Here is a 19,125-nt window from a genome sequence, read left to right as displayed (position 1 = left end):
TTTCCCCTCTCACATCATGACACACATCGTAAACACTGTATTGGAAGTAAAAGTGCAAAATTACGTTACAGCTAGAATCAATCGCATTTACCAGTGATATATGGGATGAGAAACATTGTACATTCCCAAGTCCCAGCATCAAATACTTAAGTACCTGGGCAAGTAGATGACTGGGATTTATCTAGCTCTGCTATGAAAACTGAACAAAAAAACAGGATGGGACCGCTGGAGATAAACACACACCTATGCAAATTCTGCAAAATAATTCCATCTACAAGCAGTGAAAGCAGTACATCACCAGGCACCCTCATAGCTATATAGGAGACCAACAGTAAAGTGAGAGATGAATGCGCACAAAGCAAAATGCTTATTAAATCCAGGCGAGAGAAATTTCCTGTCCTTCCGTACAACTAGCACAATGAAATCTTATTTGTTTGAGTTGCCCATAAGATATGCAATGCAAGTGGGGGGAAAGGAAGTGTATTTAAATTAATCTAGGCTTTCCTAACTTAATCTAGGAGTAATCAGCACTAATCTAGGCTTTTCAGCTTTCACAAACAACAAAGACTACTGCTAATTTTCTGCATTAACTAAGGGCCGTTTCTTAAAATCAACTCCCAGTTACATGAGCAAGAATTTAACTGCCCTAAACAAAGATTAGGCCAAAATTCCACCAGCACCGCAAGCCTTTTATCAATTTTATTCCATCTTAACAGGCACGGGTTCCCACCAAGGAATCCAGAAAAAAAATCTAGTTTGGTGGCAAACCAAACTGTATTTTATTTGCAGATTTCTATGTTACTCCGTATAGTAAAAGCTATGGTTTTCCCAGTAGTGATGTATGGAAGTGAGAGCTGGACCATAAAGAAGGCTGATCGCCGAAGAATTGATGCTTTTGAATTATGGTGCTGGAGGAGACTCTTGAGAGTCCCATGGACTGCAAGAAGAACAAACCGATCCATTCTTAAGGAAATCAGCCCTGAGTGCTCACTGGAAGGACAGATCGTGAAGCTGAGGCTCCAATACTTTGGCCACCTCATGAGAAGAGAAGACTCCCTGGAAAAGACCCTGATGTTGGGAAAGATGGAGGGCACAAGGAGAAGGGGGCGACAGAGGACGAGATGGTTGGATAGTGTCTTCGAAGCTACAAACATGAGTCTGACCAAACTGCGGGAGGCAGTGGAAGACAGAAGTGCCTGGCGTGCTCTGGTCCATGGGGTCACGAAGAGTCGGACACGACTAAACGACTAAACAACAACAACAACAACATGTTACTCCAATGCTATTTCAAAAATTGAAATACTGGTAACATACCTCTTCCTGCCAAGTGCTGTTGGTTTCATCAGGTGGTTGAAAACCTAATTCATTTGCCGATTTCTCCATCATGCCCGACATGATCTCTGGCAACTCTCCAGGACGTTCGGTGACATGACTTCCCTCGGATTCATTTGCACCTGTAGGAGTCTCCAAAGGACCTCTCTCCTCTTCACTTCTGACCAGGTCAACATGTTTGTCTCCATCACTGAGCCCTGAAGAATTGAAGCCATTCTCAGTTACCACCAACAAACTCCAGTCAGCATAGTTCACATCCTCCTTCTCTTCAGGCTTGAGGCTCAGCCGAAAGGGGTTCTGCTCCCTATCTCCATATTCATCTGGGTAGTCTGGGCTCTCCTCCCGACTGAGGAGGGACAGCTCCTTCAGGCTGCTGACTTCGTCTGATGGGTCTCCCTGCAGCGCCATTGGGCGGAGGACCTGCCCGTACCTCTGGGGAGGCCTTAGCACAAAAGTCAAAGAGGACTTCACCTTCTCCATCTTCTTGGGCTCGCAGTTCCCTTTACGTTGGCAACTGACGATGTAGCAGTGCCGTTCAAACATCCAGGACAAGTCGCAGTCGGAAAGATCGCAACAGGCTGCCGTGCAGTCTGACACCGACACAGCATGGGGGACCCGCATAATCTTCATGGTTTCTAAATTAGGAGATATTATTGCATCCGAATACTTGGCGCCTTCTCTGCACCGTTCGCAGAAACACCCTGAAATGATAGGTACTCATATCACAAGAGAGCAGGAGCACTGAAAAGTCCTTCCCCTTACAATGCATTCTCATAAAAATAAAAAGCTTCATTAATTTATATTGATTTAATGTAGCCTAGAGAGCAGTCACTTTATCAACAAGTAATCACTTGAATCGTCACTCAAATAATTAAAAACTCAATTAAAAGTACCAAGAATCAGATCCCTTCTTTGACTGCACCTTCCTTCCAAACTAGCCTAAGAAAAGGGGGGGAAATAAATCACAGCTCTTGTCCACAGCTCTTTTCCAACTAGAGCCTGCTCCCCCTATTTTTTGAAGTGACATATCACTGCATCCATCTCACTTATTTTGGAGAGAGGTACAATGAAAGGTCTTTTTTCTTAAGCTGCCACTGAAATAGGGATAGCACACAAAGAAGCTTACTAGGCAATGCAGCCTGCTGAGTCACTGAAAAACAGAGCATCTGGTTTGCAGAGAATCAGGATTAGGCACAAGGGAAAGAGCCATCCTCTGCTTTCAGGAAACTACTGTATTTCTGGGATCCTGCTGAAGAACCAATTCAGACAGTACACAAATGACTAATTAACAGTAAATGATGTGGCGATGGTGTTTTAAGACCTTGATCCCCCCCCCCAGTCTGTTCCCCCCAATTATACTTTGTCAGTTGTTATTTTTGCTGCTGAGCTCTTCCTCAGAATCAAGTCGCATAAGGCATCTCAAGCCTTGCCAAAATGCGCCTACAGCATTTTATGTTGCAATCCCATGCCACACGGGCATGAAGGAACTCAATGAAAAACCACACAGATGGGGCCCATTGAAAGGTCATTTCCAGCCAATCACTGCTAACATTCCCAGCCAGGAGAGGATTATGAGGGGATAAACTCTCACAGTTGGCCTTGCAGGTATGGCTTGCTGATGTGGTTGTTTTCATACTCGCACACATAAACCCACCCCTGTCACAAGCAAGGAGGTGGAGTTCACTCTGTTCATCATGGGCGTAGCCAAGGGGGTCAGTGAGGGGCAGCTGCCCCCCTTAGATCAAGTAAAACAATAGAAATACTTAACTAACTGACCAATCACATCGGTTCTGGCCCCCTTAACAAAAGGCCTGCCCCCTCCAATAAAAATCCGGGCTACACCCATACTGCTCATGCATGCATGCAGATGCGACAGTAGTTCAAACCGAAAACAGTGGAAGTCTGAAGTGAATGGGTGGATAATGCAAAGGATAAAGGTGCAAAACTGTACGAATAAGGACTATAAGGAAGCTGGGAGCTGAGTACTGCACAAGCCACTTCAGCATATCATCTCTGACTCTGCTGTATTCTTGGGAGGGACAGCGTTAAGTTTAACTGTATGAACAACATGGTGTAAACTGGCTTGCAGAAGTGGTGGTGTCATCCATATACGACTTATATGTTTGCTGGTAATTTAGAAGCCAAATCTCATGCTGTCAAATGCACTTATCCTATTTATATTATATTATATTATTATTTATTATTATTTTTTAAAAAATCTCCACCTAGCTAAGTTCATCCCATTAGTTTCTTAATGGTGAATGTAACAAGAGACCTGTCACATCAGACTAAAGATCCATCAAGCCCATCATCCTGCCTCCAATAGTGGGTAGCCAAGCAAGAGGGGCATCTCTAATATCCCAGTCTTAAAATAAAAACATAATGGCAAATGCCATGATTTTTACACAGTCACTTTAATTTCATTGTCAGTGAGTCAGCAGAACATCTGACACAGCCTTCGCCCTTTTCAATATGTGTGCAGCAAGTGAACAGATATCTATTAAAAAGTGTCTTCCACTGAGTCTTTTTGAGCCACATACAAGTGGCCTCTCTATCCAAAATACGCATTGGGCTTGGCTCTGTTACTATGAACTTAAATGCATCTATCTAGCTCTCAGCTGTAATTACCTTTAAATGGCAGTTTTCTAGGCCTTGTGGGTAGAGACAACTGGATGAAAGCAAGATGTCAGAAACGGGACACAGGCACCAGTTTATTCCCTTAACAACAATGTGAGTCAAATTGGCTTCAGCTTTACAGACGGTATGGAAAGCATGGACAATCTGTTCGGTATTATTTATCTAAGGTATTTATATCTTGCCCTATCACCAAATGGCCTCAGCATGTCCTACACTAGAAAAAATAAAAACCATTTAAAAAAAACAGGGGAAACAGTATAGAAGACACATGACAAACAAAAGTAAGAGGGCAAACTATGTCTACTTAAAAAGTGAACCCTACTGAATTCAGTGGGGCTTACTCAGAGGTAAGCATGTAATAGGATTGCAGCTAAAGCGAAGGCGTCAGAAAAATTCTCACAGTGTAATGACAGCGTTCTGTAACTTGGCTGAAATTTTAAATCTATACCTTCCTGTGCCTTTACTTCAGTGGTCAAGGCTGAAATTCTATGTACACTTTATGGTGTAAGCCCCAATAAACTCAGCAGGGTTTACTTCTGACTAGGTGCGTATAGAATTGCATTGTCAAGCTACATTATTCGGTCCGTGAAGTTGCAGCAACTATATAAATGCAAAATGACAGCCTTTCTAACACAAGTGTAAGAAACAATTTTCATGGAGCCCAGGGAATGGTCGAGGACTAACTGATGGTGGAAAATTGCTTATGATCACTGACGTAGATGACAGAGTATTAGGAATAAGATACATAAATTTAAAATAAAATAAGTGGATTACTGAATGGAGGCAGAAAACTAAGGAACACTTTAACTGAGCATTCACGACATCAACATTGCAAGTCTAGTTAGCAGCTCCCAGAGTATGAGAGGTGTTGGGATGGTTCACAGGCCCACAATCACAAATGAAAAGGAAAAAAGATTTCAGTGCACCTCCGGAGGTGAAGTTAACAGCACCAAAGTGATCTCCCCGGGGGGGGGGGGAGCCTAGGCAGTGTGTGTAGAGGCCCTGGGCTGCCCAGGCGACAAGCCCTGCCTAAGTGGTACCCCATAAGAGGTGCTAAAAGGTAAAGGTACTCCTGACCGTTAGGTCAAGTCGTGGACGACTCTGGGTTGTGCGCTCACCTCGCTCTATAGGCCAAGGGAGCCGGCGTTTGTCCACAGACAGCTTCCAGGTCATGTGACCAGTATGACTAAGCTGCTTCTGGCGAACCAGAGCAGCGCACGGAAACGCCGTTTACCTTCCCACCAGAGCGGTACCTATTTATCTACTTGTATTTTGATGTGCTTTTGAACTGCTAGGTGGGCAGGAGCTGGGACCAAACAATGAGAGCTCACCCCATTGCAGGGATTTGAACCGCCGATCTTCTGATCAGCAAGCCCTAGGCTCTGTGGTTTAGACCACAGCGCTACCCGCGTCCATCATAAGAGGTGCTAACCCTCCCCTAACACCCCATACTCCCAATGTATGAACAAACAAACTTTTAACCCTAAACCACTTACTCATAAAATCATATAATTGTAGATCAATTTGAACTAGCCGCGATCATCACTCACAGATTTATACCTCTGGTGTGGGCGAGGGAAGAATTTTTTTAATCACATACTGAAAAAGGCTTAACTAACTCTGGCAACATTTGGCAGGGCTTATGAAAATCTTTCACCAAGCAAAAGTCAGAAATTCATCCAAGGCTCCAGTGTTAAGCTATATGTGGTTTTAAGCTCCTGTACATAATAAATAGGATTTAATTCTATCTCTGGGTTACTTTCATGTTACTGATGTGCCCAGCCGCCTCCTCTTCTCTGAAACACGGGAAGCCTTTGGAGAGGAGGGGGAAATCATTTGCTTCAGGAAGAGTAGAGCACTGTTTCTAGATGGAGATTTAGCAATTGGGGGGAGGGCAAAACGAGAGCAAGGAAAATAACGAGTCAAATAAAAATAAAGCTCTGAAAAAGGGAAAACCTCAACAGCATTCTGCACAAATGGTCTGTAAGGGGTTTAAAAGAAATAGAAATTCAGGCCGCTTAGTGTTTACAATGATAGCATGCACACATCATGGTAAACCAAAGTTAATGGTTTCCTGTGAATGCTTCACTCCTCTGCACAAGTGAGAGAGAGCAGAAAACCACAACTTTTGACATAATGCTGTGTCTGAACCACGGAGCCATGGGTTGTTTGGCCACAAACGAGCAATGAAGTGAAGCAAATATTTGTTCTTATTAATTTATTCATTTCATAAAATTTAAATAATGCTTGATTGTACAAAAACCTCCAAGCGGTTTTCTTGGCTTACCAAATGTTTGTTGGGAGCAAAACAAGCAATGACCCTTGGTTCAAACCACGGTTTACTGTGAGGTATGGACTGAACTGCTCAAGCAACTGTGACCTGTCTATACTGTACGGTGCACATCCATTTAGACTCTCCAGATGGAGCTAAGACACTAAGATACTTCTATTACTTCTATCACAATCTTCATAAGCCATTTGGGAGTTTTTGCAAGTCAGAAATTATTTTGAGGTTCTGTGCACATTGGAGAACCTGGGTTGTGTGCAGACCTTTATTCTCTCTCATGGCCTCAAAAGCAAAATAATGGTTTATTATATTTATACAGCATGAGTACAAAGAGTCTTGCCTTACCTGCTAGAATTCCCAAGAGTAAGCACAGGGCTCCTAGTTCTAGCGCAAGAGCCATTCTTCCTTCAACAGGCAAGATCACCCTCAGTTTCAGGGAGCAATTTAAAGACTTTGCATTAAAAAAAACCCTTTGTTTCTGCCAGTTCTGTCCAATATCCAGCTGGGAGCCTGCAGGGGAGCAAAGGGGAGGGACACATGTTGTGATGAACATTAATTAGAAAGCAAATAATAGTGTGCAAACATTACCTCATTGCAGTGACAAAAAAACAGAAAAGGCTAGGAAAAATTGCTGCCTAGCCATGGTTTACTGTACAACTCGTACTCTCTTCCTCCCCTGTTGGGAGTGAGAGAAAGAAACCAGGGAGCCACAATTAACTTGGCTTGATGCAGCATCCAAATCTGGGATCTTACTTAGTTGTTCCCTACCCAGGGGAAGATGGACAATTTGGGCAAATGGAGCACTGCCACACCAACCTCATTCTGTTCTGAGCCAAACACACCACACACACCCCACTTCCCTAGTTTCTTTATATTAGTTCAGGAGTAGAACTGTCTGCCATCTTCCTCCTCCTCCTTAGTGACACCATAGCCCTTGCAGAACGCAGCAAGGAGGAGGTTGTGTAGAAGCTGAATATTAGCTGGCTGCAACTGTCATTTGCTCTGGCGCCACCTACTGCTGGGCTCCCTTCCTTCTGTCCTACCAGCCACCACTGTTCCTATCAAGCCAAGATTTGTAAGACTAACAGCAACAACAGCAACAACAGCAACTCCCTACCATGATTTAGGCTGGCTGACAATGCTGGTTGGTTAAAGAGAAACCCCATGATTTCAGGTTCAGAACCATGGGAAGCCAACTTGGTTTGTTGCTTTTGAAGAAGCTTGCTGCTCTTTCAGAATAAATCATGATAAGGCCAGCAACTCTGGCTTATCGTGATGTGCAAGCATGACGACCGAAAGCACAGCTAGCAAATAATCCTGATAGCTTTTATTTTGGGGAGGGGGTAATAACAGCCATCAAGCCACTCAGCTAAATGCTGATAAGATATGCACCAAATTCTCAGTTGCTAAATAACTGGGAGTGGGGAGATGCTTCATTTAAAAGGTCATTTTGAGACTGAATAATTAAGCAGATATGACAGCTGCCTAGTCAAATGCCTGCGTTAACAATTGCTGAAGTCGCCTTGAATAGCGAGGGAGCTCTAAAGACGAGAGGTTTTGAAAGGTTATACAGTTTCAAGAACCAATCATGCTAGGAGCCAATGAGCAGTGTAATTGCTCCGGCAAGATATTAAAATGCCATTATTAAAAGGAAATTTATGCTAATATTGTGACACACAAGGCCAGTAGAAATAGACCTGGTTTGAAATAACCTACACTTCTGAAGCCATCCAGTTTTAAATGCCTTTCCAAGGGTATCTTAATCTGTGTAGTAACAAACAGCTGATCAAAGGTCAGACACCATTAATAGGAGCCCCAAGACACAAAAATTGCCAAAATCCATTGGTAGCACTTTTATTTATTTGAATGTTTATGTTATGCCCCATTTTGGAGGAGTTGACTCCAAATCTGATACACACTTAGCAAGAAGTTCCAAGTGTGGAGAAATAGTAAAATCCCATCTTAACTCATTATTTCTGAGGACAACAGGAACCAGTCTTTTCCATATTTACAAAAGCTACATTACAGTGAAAACCTACACTGGTTGCTTATTTCCTGATAAAAGTCCATGTATTTTTTCTTAGGGGGTGTGTGTGAAAGCAACTTGAAATTGCCAAGCCACGAAGATAATTCTCTCTTAATGACCGCGCTACACATGTCTCTTCTTGAGAAAAGCACTTAACAGTTGTCGATATAAAATAGCCAGAGCTTATAAAGCTACTCCTGGGGTTTAAAGATCTCTGTATTCAGGGAAAGCTTAATTACCCCTTAATTCAATTGATTTAAAGGAGATTTATGCTTATTTCACCCTAAGCAATGCTGGACCACAACAAAATCTAGACCAAGGGTGTGGTTTGAAGGCACATTGATGCAACAATCTTTGCTGAAGATAAGCAGGTTTGGGCCTAGTCACTGCCTGGATCAGAAGGAGCCTGGAAACCACGTAAGGAAGAACATTTGCTGTTCAACAGTGAAACAGACTGCCAAGGAAGGCGGTGAAGAACAATGAGGTGAAGAATGAAGGTCAGGTCAGCAGGACATCTTCCTTTTGCGTTCTGGCACACCTAGAAATAGTTCACCTCCAGCCTGGCCTGACACTGCTGCAGGGCCTGTGCAGGTACCAGCAATTATGATCATTATCATTATTAATATAGCCTTCATTAATACAAGTAAAACATTAATGTGTACATAAGAATAAAATGCCCCCCTACTTTTATGGTATGCTCCTGCCAAATTTGTAGGCTGGCTATTTGGCCTAGATGGACCTAGTGATATTGGAAGGACATCTGCTACCAGATGTTATTACCTTCTTAATTTTTAAGTGAAGAAGGAACTGCAAGGCGTTCCATGGTTCCTGCCGGTGCTTAGGGGGCGTTGGGAGGCTAACAGAAAGATGTTCCCTGCTTTATAAACATGGCCACCTATATGTACAGACGGCAGGGATAGGAACTCCTGCTTCAGGCAAAACAGTGCTTTGTAGTCTCTGGGGGGCAACACTTGCAAGAGCTGTTGGGTGTGTTATGGACACCGGAAAAGATCCATTTTAAAACTGAAAACACATTTTCGGCAGGCGCATCCATTTTTTGTCATTCCAATTTCAAACATGAGCAATGCAAAACAAAATAAAAAATTAAGTATTGCTTGTGGGAACCATGTAGTCCTAGCAATCCATTAAGTGTCACCGGCGCATGCAGCTGTCCCAAGTAAACATGCACATTATGTTTCACTATATTTGTCTCCCAATCCTATTCCTTTTCATCTTTAAATGGGATATTGCCGGTACTGAATTCTTATCGCCCTGATCTGTGCTTCTCACAAACATTTTGAAGCATTCGGCTTATCCGGTGCAAAATTGGATGAGTGAATCCCATACAAACAAACAAATCATTTGCCTCTGGTTTCTCTTAGCCAAAAGGTTGTAAGTAACTTGGAACATGCAAGTGATTGCTTTATAGAAGCCACTTTTATGCCTTGCAGAAGATATTTTTATGAGATGTCCCCCATCACTTGATGCAACCAGCCATTGCTGCTCTTTCCATCAACTTCGTCTAGTTGCTCAGCAGCAGGCGGGGGAGAGGTTCCCACACACAGCGATGTGAAAACATAGCCCGGCAGACATGCATCTGACTCCTTGTTGCAAGATGAATGCAAAAGGCAGACAATATCTACCTTCAGGGGTTTTTTCCCAGTGACGGATGCACAAGCGCTCTGTCACGGCGAGGAAGCTGCAGAGAAAGACTCTTTGTAAAATTGCTAGGCACTAAAAGGAAGAAATGCATTTCCCCTGGAGACCACCACGGTTTTTTGTTTTTGTTGCAGCGGGGGAAGCGGGGGGGGGGAGGAAAGAGAGAAATATGAAACATATTTGACTTTCCCCTTTGCAAAATCCTTACGGGGATCTCACCTTGCTGGGAGCACAGGCTGGCTGTGTGCAAGACAAAAACCCAGGGCCAGAGCAAAATCGAGAAATCGAAGCAAATGCATCTCCCAGCGATTGCTGGACCAACCCCGCACCCCTTTTCCACCACACCCCACTTACTGAAAGCAGAAACGGCTTGCGAGGGCTTCCCTTTGCATGCGACACAAAGTCGCCAGCACCGACCTACGATGGAAGCGGGCGGGGAGCTCAGATTTTCTTACCTGGCGGTTAGAGACGAAGCGAGGAGGGGGTGGGGCTAGGAAAGAGAGAGAGATCGGGCGGCGCCAGGGACAGCAGCTGATGCTTCGGCAGGGTACGGCTGCATCCTTCAGTGCCCCATCTGCTCCACCTCCTTGTCTTCCCGAAGATTTACAGGACGGAGCAGGAGCTGTTGCAGGATTTATTTTATTATTATTATTATTATTATTATTATTATTATTATTATTATTATTATTATGTAACCAAGGGCAATAAAAATTGGAAGTGGGTGGGCGTACTATTAGGCCAAGCTAGCAAAGCCTAGGCGATCTATGCCTGCAAGTCTTTTTCATGCTCTTGTCCAAAGCAAAACAAAAAAACAGGCACAGCGAACGCTCGGTCTCCCTTCCTCCTTCTCAGCCACTAAAGCGCATCCGCCATCCATGGTCTGGAGCTGGATCGCAACCCCGCCACCAGGGGGCGATGCTTGAGCGCCACCCAACTCGCCTGATGCATCCTTAGAAGAGGCTAAAATAATAATAATAATAATTTATTATTTATACCCCGCTCATTTGGGTGGGTTTCCCCAGTCACTCTGGGCGGCTTCCCATAGAATATTAAAAACACGATAAAACATCAAACATTAAAAACTTTCCTAAACAGGGCTGCGGCTGCCTTCAGAAGTTTTCTAAAAGTCATGTAGTTGTTTAATTTCTTGACATCGGGCCAGCTGCAGAAGAGCAAGGTGTTGCTTTTTTAAAAAGCATACTTTAGAGAAAACACTGAAAAGTCTGACACAACTTTGAAATTTCGTTTTAAGTCAGGAAAATCACAACAGACCATGCAAGGTCAGGCATGAAGCACTGGAGCAGAGCACTCCCACTGCTGGTGTTTGATGTTAGCCACAAGTCCTATCTATCCTGTAGTTTATTGGGAAATGTTCCTGTTTTGTGCAAGCTTATGCCAATTTGATATAAGCAACAATTAAGCTGAAGGGGATGACAGAGGACGAGATGTTTGGATAGTGTTCTCGAAGCTACCAGCATGAGTTTGACCAAACTGCGGGAGGCAATGGAAGACAGGAGTGCCTGGTGTGCTCTGGTCCATGGGGTCACAAAGAGTCGGACACGACTAAACAACAAGCCTCCGATGTTCCTATGAAATCTGCTTCCTTACCAGGTCCTGCTTCTGCCTCCTGGACAAACATACAACAGTCTTCTGCATGACAGCCCTGCAGAGAGACTCATCTCTCTCTCATGCTGAGATAAGCAACTCTGCAGTCATCACATCCTGCCTACAGATCCAGTAGCAGGACTATTTTCGACATGCAGAAGTGGGAGGAATTCAGAATTCCCTGCAAGCACACAGTGACGTAGGGAAACTGCAAGCGCATAGAGGGAATACTGCAAATTACCTACCCATGGGCAATCATACCTTGCCGTTGGGGCTTCAAAACAAGCCATGATCACTACCTTCTGTTTTGTGAGCTGCAGACCTCCAGGAAAAAATACGTTGGTAAGGAGGCAATTCCTTTGTTACCTGGTTTGATTACATGATCGGATCTATTTTAGGATTGCTGACTTTTAAGAGTCATTACCATCAGTGCCAGTCCTAGCTTTTTTGCCTGTACAGTATGTTTCTATTGGATTCCACCTTGTCCTTTTCACCACTGCTGATTCAGTGGTCTCTCTCTTTGGGCGTAAGCCATACTGCCTCCCAAAGGGAGAGGATGAGATATGTAGGGGAGATACCTCCTCTCATTGCCTGCTAATTTGGAAAGGTTGACAGGAATCAGCATTAGAAGGCTCCAAGGTTTGGGCACCCCAACTGGTGCATGGGAATCATCGAGTACCCATAATGCCGATCTCTAACTCAAGCCTTGCACATCCTGAAAAACACCTCCCTTCTTCACAGACAGGAAATGATATGACACTTCAGCAATGTAACAATTGTCCTAGAATTACCAGCCCACAGATAAAGTTGGTTGCTCTCCGCTCCCCACCCACTTAAAACAATTGGCTATTTTTCCAACTTGGCTACCTGAAAAAAGTGGTTTAAATAAAAAAATCCTTCAATCCTTTATTGAGTTCAATATAAGATTATAGAAAGGTGTGTTGAATTATTCTTTATTCAACTTAAGACTGAAATAGTATTATATGGCTAGCATTTTCATTTATCTATTTTGCACAGGAATTGAAACTTGGAAGGGAAATATATCCTGGAGTACCGATAAAATGGAATGAATTTAAGAGTATACATTTAAAAGTCTTCTCCCCGCCCTTTCACTGGGCAAGGATTCCAGTAACGCATGGATTAGTGTATTACCACTGAAGCGTATAAATTTGAACCAATCCCAGAATTGGTTTAAAATAAAGCAGGATGGGGGACAGGACGGGACAGGAAAGGTTATAAGAGTGTCTTTCATACACAGCGTGGAAGTCATTCCCCCCCCCCCTTATAGTACCACATCAAAATTGCAAAGCAGACCCCAGTGATCGCTAGGAAATCTGCCGCAGTCCAGTTTTTCCAACCCAATTAAATCCAAACTCTTAGGAACAATTTGTCCGCCAGCAGAAGCAGCTCGGAGGAAGAGGCGATCAAACCGCAATCTGCACTTGTAACGAGCATCCAGGTTAGTGTTTTGGCTTGTATCCCACGTGTAGCGGCAATGTTCTGGCTTGCCCAAGAATTCCCAAACATCCAGAATGTTGTCAGGCAAACCACCAAGCTTAGCAACCTGATGGGGAGAAAAGTAGAAAGTGTTAATAGTGTACTATAAATATACTGCCAACAATCAGCTTTCAAAAATGAGCCATGGATTGATTTTGTCACTTCTTATATGGTTTGTTGGGAGAGCCACCAATTTTGTTGTGAAGCACCATCACTGCTCCTTAGCAACATTGTTCTAATTCAGAAACATGTTATCTGAAATAAATAGCTACCCTGGCTTTGTTTAATCACTTGGTACAAGGGAACTGCGATATCTTGTGTAGTTTTATGCTGTGTTAATTCATTGCTCTTTACTGCTAGTCGGGTCTACTTTGTTGTCAATATTTTGCAAGACAACTGCTAATTATTGTTGAATGATTTGTTTTCTTCTTTTCTGTATGCATGTTCTTGAAAATCCTTAATAAAACCTGTGTTTAAAAATATATATAGGCAAAGGGGAATTGTGTCACCAGCGGTGGGGAAAGCCCATGTAAGTGATAGGAGTTACAAATAAACACAACACAACTAAGGAGTTTTTCTCCAGTTCACCTCTTTGTCTCTGAGATTTGTATCTCCTCCAAAAATCACAGTAGTGGACTCTGGGGCCTCTGTCATTTTGGCAAGCACCCGTTTCAACTGATTCAAGCGTTCTTCGCTATGCCCCTTAGTGCTCTCCAGATGCGAAGTCATAAGGCAGAGGTCATTGCCAGATATGGTTGCCTATGAAGAAGAGCGAGAGATAAAGCATAAAGTGACATTTTCTGCATGCGACGGTCTGCTACAGCAGTAGGATTTCACCACTCTTTACAGCAATTTCTCGTGAAAGAACAAGATGCATAAAACTACATTTTCTGCACGGGGCTAAGTGCATCTAGACCTTTCTTTACAATAACAGCTAATTCTCCCGTATGTTGTCCTCCATATTTGGACAACATAAAGGTGGAACTTTTCCTAGATGACAAGGACCCTTGTATAGATCTTGCCAATTCTGCTTTCTTCTGTACAGTGCCTAGCCTGGGTCACTGTTGTGACTAACATGATAACAAACAGGTAGGGCTATGGCTATAACTGCTTTAATCAACAAAAACTTAATCAACTAACCTTTTAGTTAATAGCTTTGTCAGGGCCAAATTTTAATCCACAATAGAGACATTTTAAGATGATGGGCTGAGGGAAGAGTGCACTTCTTTGTTGACTTGAGGCTACTTTGCTTCTGGTGCATTTATGCAGTTGTTGGCATCCGTCTGTCTCAAGAGACAATGGACTGCACTTCCAGGAGTGAAGTCAAACCACTGGAGAATCACAGTGCCTGCTGTGGCTGCAGAGAACGGTAACTCGTAACTGCTGCCTCCTATGTTGTTTTTGCTGCATCAGCAGCACCAAAGTGACCTCTCCTGGGCACAAGCCTGGGCAGTATGTATGGAGGTCCTTTAGAACAATAAATAAATAAATGCAAGAACTCACTTACATGTACTGCCAATAAATTTCTCATCATGGAGGTGGTAGGGAAAGGTGTTATTTCTTCTTTTAAAACTCTGACTCTTGATTTTTTTAACATTATGGCCGTAAAATAACCATCAGTATTACCTGAAGAGAGAAACACAGAAAAAGGAAAGGTCAACAACAATGATGTCTCCTTCAGAAATTCCATATAATAAAAGACAGTGGCCTTGCTTAGACTACTAAAGTATGGGTTGTATCCATCAAAGTCATCCTTAGTGCATGGATTATCACCCGTGCAACTGGACACCCTTTCCCTGCCCACCTTATCTATTCTCAGGGTTCCCCCAACCCTTCAGAGCAGATTTGATGGGGCATTGGGGGGGAGGAAATCCTGGGACAACTTTCAGGAATACAGCTCCGTGGTTTATGTTATGTTATGTTTATGTTATGTAAATCTAAGGTTGCCATATGTCTGGAATTTCCAGGACATATCCAGAATAGTGCAGTCAGAAGCAGTGTCCAGGGGGAAATCGTGGAAAATGTCTGGGATATTTTGGATTCAGCAGTGTTGTTTAGGTGATTTTCCTTAAAAATAGCTCAAAAACTACTTTCTTTTTTTTTTTTCTTTGCAAATTTGCCAAAAAAGCTCAACATCTTTGGGCAAAACTAAAAAAAGCTGTCCGGGTTTTCACTGTTTGAAGTATGGCAATAAACCACTGAGGTTTTTACTGTTTTTGCAATCAAGTGGTGCATGAAGGCTTATACCATAATAAATAGATGTTTAAGGTTCCACAAGACTCCTGATTGTTCTTGCTGCAGCAGACTAAAACAGCTACCCCACTAAAAATGCATAGCAATTACTGTAACTTCATTTTACCTGGAATAATTGTGTAACTGACAGCTCTTTTCTGTAGATAGGATAAAACTGGAGGAATAACCTCCTGTAGAAATACCACATCTGGACTGTACCTAAATGAGAAAGCGGAATGTGTAATGGAACATAAAGCAACATACTTCAACAGATAAGCTGTTTACTATACCATGATCTTACACTGGTCTTCTTAACTTATTTAATAACTTATTTAATTACTGTAAAAAGCAACAACAACTGGCCTTGCTTCATAACATTATGGCTGTAATGCAATGCAAACACACATAGGGTTGTGCAAAAATATAGTTATGGAATCAAATGCACAAGCAACACAAGGAAGTGTAATGAACCCGAGATTTGTCTCTTGAGATTTAACTGTTTGTATGCAAAAGGAGTAGCCGTGAAGATTCAGATCCTACTGGGGTTAAAATCAATTAAGTATTTCTAGGCTGGCGTGCTTAAATCAGCCTCCTCCAACCTGGTGCCCCTAGATGCTTTGGCCTACATATCCCACCATGCTGGCTGCATCTGATGGGATATGTAGTCCAAAAAATCTAGAGGCACAAGACTGGGCAAGGCTAGCTTACATATTCTTGGCAGCTCTACATTTCAGATATGTGTAAAAGAAAAAAATGGCATAGTAGAAATATTCTGATTTTTTTAAAAGTGCATTACTTTGAAATAAATCCCAATGATTTGAATTAGGCTGACACTCTAATAAGGTCCCATAGGACCGCTGTGATAGATACTTACAAAGCGAGATAGGAGCAAACTCCTCGTGCCCTATCTTGCAGGTTTTTTAAATCCAGGCCATCTATATTCCAGGTAATTAAAGAAAATGTGCTGTCATCCTCTTTGGGGCTAAGACCCGCCTCTTTAACAGCAGCAGAAACTTTACCGGCGGTTGAATCATCTGTTAGGTCAATGCTAGAAAACACAGACACAAGTTACTTATTATACTGATAAGCCACCTTTAAAAGTGAAACTCTGAAGCTGGCTTCCATCATAAAATAATAAACACTGTATAATACAACTGTGTTATCCAAGCCCTAATGATAATAATAAGACAAACACCCAGCTCAAAAACTAAGATATCATGCATAACTCTTAAACACCGTACAGCAGCAAGAGAATGCATGCAATAGAAATAACAGCTATGAGTTATTGGACCAAAGGTGAAGAATGGCAAAGGGTGTAATCCTAACCCTAGATCCACCAGAATGAGAGTGTTAGGATGTGGCAGGTCCCCAGTTCAGCCAGTAGATTCCCAGCTCAGCTGGGCTTAACTGGCATATCATCAACCCCAGCTCAGTCAGAGATATGCTGGTGTAACTGTCTCATCCCAGCTCAGCTGACGACAAGCCAAAATCAGCAGCCCTGCAAAACAGGCGTTCTGGGGTGGGGGGCAGGACCTGGCAGGGGGCACATATGCTGGATCCTAAATTGGTTCAGCTCAGTCAAGCAACTTGGCAACCCAAAGGAATGACAGAGTAGCATAAATCAGACCTTATATTAAAGACTTATTTCCCTTCTTCCAGTCTTAAAGGTAAAGGTAAAGGGACCCCTGACCATTAGGTCCAGTCGTGGCCAACTCTGGGGTTGCGGCGCTCATCTCGCTTTATTGGCCGAGGGAGCCGGTGTACAGCTTCCGGGTCATGTGGCCAGCATGACTAAGCCGCTTCTGGCGAACCAGAGCAGCGCACAGAAACGCCGTTTACCTTCCCGCTGGAGCGGTACCTATTTATCTACTTGCACTGGCATGCTTTCGAACTGCTAGGTTGGCAGGAGCAGGGACCGAGCAACGGGAGCTCACCCCGTCGCGGGGATTTGAACCGCTGACGTTCTGATCGGCAAGTCCTAGGCTCTGTGGTTTAAACCACAGCACTACCCGTGTCTCTCTGCCAGTCTTAGGCTTGCTTAAAGTCCTGAGCGGACTTTGGATCTGGCATATTCTACGCCGGCTTCACTTAATTATGTAAATTACTCTGGCTTCCCATACTTGGGATTGCTTCCTCATTCATATTTTCAAGAAAGGTATTCTGAGATGCTGGCCAGCTGTGAAAATGGCTTTACTTTCAGCTTGACATAGTGGAGCCGGTTTATGAAGGTACAAATCGATACCAGATAGATCAGATACAGGTTTATTGCCATCTGGATTAGGACCTTAGCAGCAGAGGCCACTCCTGCAGCCTGCCCCTTTCTCCCACTCAGTTTCATTTTTTCCAAGTGCTCAGCAGCCATGTAAACACAGCACTAATATGCCCCAGGGCACCCTTGGTATGGCAGAACTCTGGGGCATGGGAGGGAATTTAAATGGCAGGTCTCAGTGGGAACCAACATGTAGGTTTTCCACAATGACCTGGAACAATGCTACTTTATGGGCATTGTGGAAGCCTTAAAAACTGGAGAATTGCTGGAGCCAGCCCTTATTTAGAGACTTGACTACACTACTGACCATTCCCCTGGGCAGGGCCAGGCAAGCCAAGTGCAAGAGATATTAATGATTATACCACTAGGATGTCTTACAGAGGCATATACAGGGTGAGTCTTTTAAGAGTCCCGGTGGAACATGTGTACAGTGGTACCTCAGGTTAAGAACTTAATTTGTTCCGGAGGTCCGTTCTTAACCTGAAAGTGTTCTTAACCTGAGGTACCACTTTAGCTAATGGAGCCTCCCGCTGCCGCTGCGCCACCGCTGCCCGATTTCTGTTCTCATCCTGAAGCAAAGTTCTTAACCCAAGGTACTATTTCTGGGTTAGCAGAGTCTGTAACCTGAAGCTTCTGTAACCCGAGGTACCACTATACTCTGTATCCACTGGGCCTCTTTTAAAGGACTCACCCTGTACTATTGTAGAGTATAGGTAGCAGGCAGGCAGGTGATGCTCTTCCAAAGAGATTGAGGTGGGCTAGGCTAAGAGAATAGGGATTAGCCCATGGTCACCCCAGGGAACTCGAGGCTGGGAGGGGATCTTAACCCCTCTGACATAACTGCCCTGACAGCACCACCGTCCATTTGCACCAATATGGCCCCCATGCATCTGTACACAAGCGGGAATCGATTTTTTAACCCCGAGGTCTTCTTGAGAGGGATGAGTTACAGGGGCAGGAGACTTACAGGGTCCTCTCCAGCGGGAGAGGCTCTGGCATCGCGTCCATAGGTTGCTCCTCAAGAGGCGGCTCAAAATAGGAATTCAGCGCTCTCTGCAAAAACAAACAAAAGGCCGAGTGTGAGTGTGTGCTAGGATCATGCGCCGGGATCTATAAAGCACGTGCTTAAACCGAGAAGCGAGGGCATACCTGCATATCCCAGTCATTCTCTGCCAGGTAGCACTGAGCAACGGCTAGATCGCTGCCGCTGATGGAAGCAAATTCCAAACATAGGAGCTTCCTGCGCTTCTCTTCTTCCTTCTCTTCCTCCTCCTTGGATGGCTGCAGCTGCTGCTCCGGCGTCCTCTCCTCCGGGGTCGCCTGCTCCACCCCCTGAGCAACGCTGCCCACATCCATCTGCCTGTTTGTGAGTTCTTGTTGTTGGGTGTTTGTTTCTTTTCAAAGCTCGCGCTCCCTGTTTCCTTTCAGGACCACCACCGGTTTTCCAGCTTCTGCAAATCCACGCCCCTCGAAGCTCAAATGTCGCGCAGGCGCAAGACGTTTGAAGCTATTGCGCTCGCCCGCCCGCTTAGCAGCCCGAACCGATTGCTGGGGAGGTGAAAGGGTAGGCGCCGTGGGCGG

At 43.9% G+C, this 19,125-nt stretch overlaps 3 protein-coding genes across 5 annotated transcripts in view; 1 reads left to right on the top strand and 2 right to left on the bottom strand.

Annotated features, from left to right (window-relative positions):
* The window catches only part of KIAA0319, a 28,699-nt gene extending 17,863 nt beyond the window's left edge, over positions 1 to 10,836 (bottom strand). The window contains exons 1-4 of one of the 3 annotated variants that reach the window (XM_083746893.1): positions 10,673 to 10,836; positions 10,397 to 10,563; positions 6,602 to 6,766; positions 1,315 to 2,033 (exon numbers count right to left, since the gene is read on the bottom strand). In XM_083746893.1, the coding sequence (XP_083603019.1) occupies positions 1,315 to 2,033; positions 6,602 to 6,656 (774 nt within the window). In that variant the 5' untranslated portion in view covers positions 6,657 to 6,766; positions 10,397 to 10,563; positions 10,673 to 10,836. Of the gene's footprint in view, positions 1 to 1,314; positions 2,034 to 6,601; positions 6,767 to 10,295; positions 10,564 to 10,672 lie in introns of those variants that run through there. The other 2 variants (XM_083746892.1, XM_083746894.1) reach the window with 2 other exon arrangements.
* The window catches only part of ALDH5A1 (aldehyde dehydrogenase 5 family member A1), a gene marked incomplete at its 5' end in the record, with an annotated part of 49,581 nt that extends 32,626 nt beyond the window's left edge, over positions 1 to 16,955 (top strand). Inside the window, one exon of the mRNA XM_083746941.1 lies at positions 16,935 to 16,955. Coding sequence (XP_083603067.1) covers positions 16,935 to 16,940 — 6 coding nt within the window. The 3' untranslated portion in view covers positions 16,941 to 16,955. The remainder of the gene's footprint in view (positions 1 to 16,934) is intronic.
* TDP2 (tyrosyl-DNA phosphodiesterase 2) lies at positions 12,484 to 18,900 on the bottom strand (the record flags this gene model as incomplete). The annotated part of the gene is made up of 7 exons (XM_083747002.1): positions 12,484 to 13,110; positions 13,632 to 13,802; positions 14,551 to 14,669; positions 15,403 to 15,494; positions 16,150 to 16,323; positions 18,512 to 18,597; positions 18,694 to 18,900. 7 exons carry the CDS (start codon positions 18,898 to 18,900, stop codon positions 12,829 to 12,831), a joined length of 1,131 nt encoding a protein of 376 aa, XP_083603128.1. The 3' UTR covers positions 12,484 to 12,828.
* Positions 18,901 to 19,125: the final 225 nt, after the last annotated feature.

Source organism: Podarcis gaigeae, assembly GCF_964106915.1.
Source record: "Podarcis gaigeae genome assembly, chromosome: 7".
Classification (NCBI taxonomy): Eukaryota; Metazoa; Chordata; class Lepidosauria; order Squamata; family Lacertidae; genus Podarcis; species Podarcis gaigeae.
The sequence above is the reverse complement of the archived record's forward strand: the minus strand, read 5'-3'. Positions and strand labels throughout refer to the sequence as shown.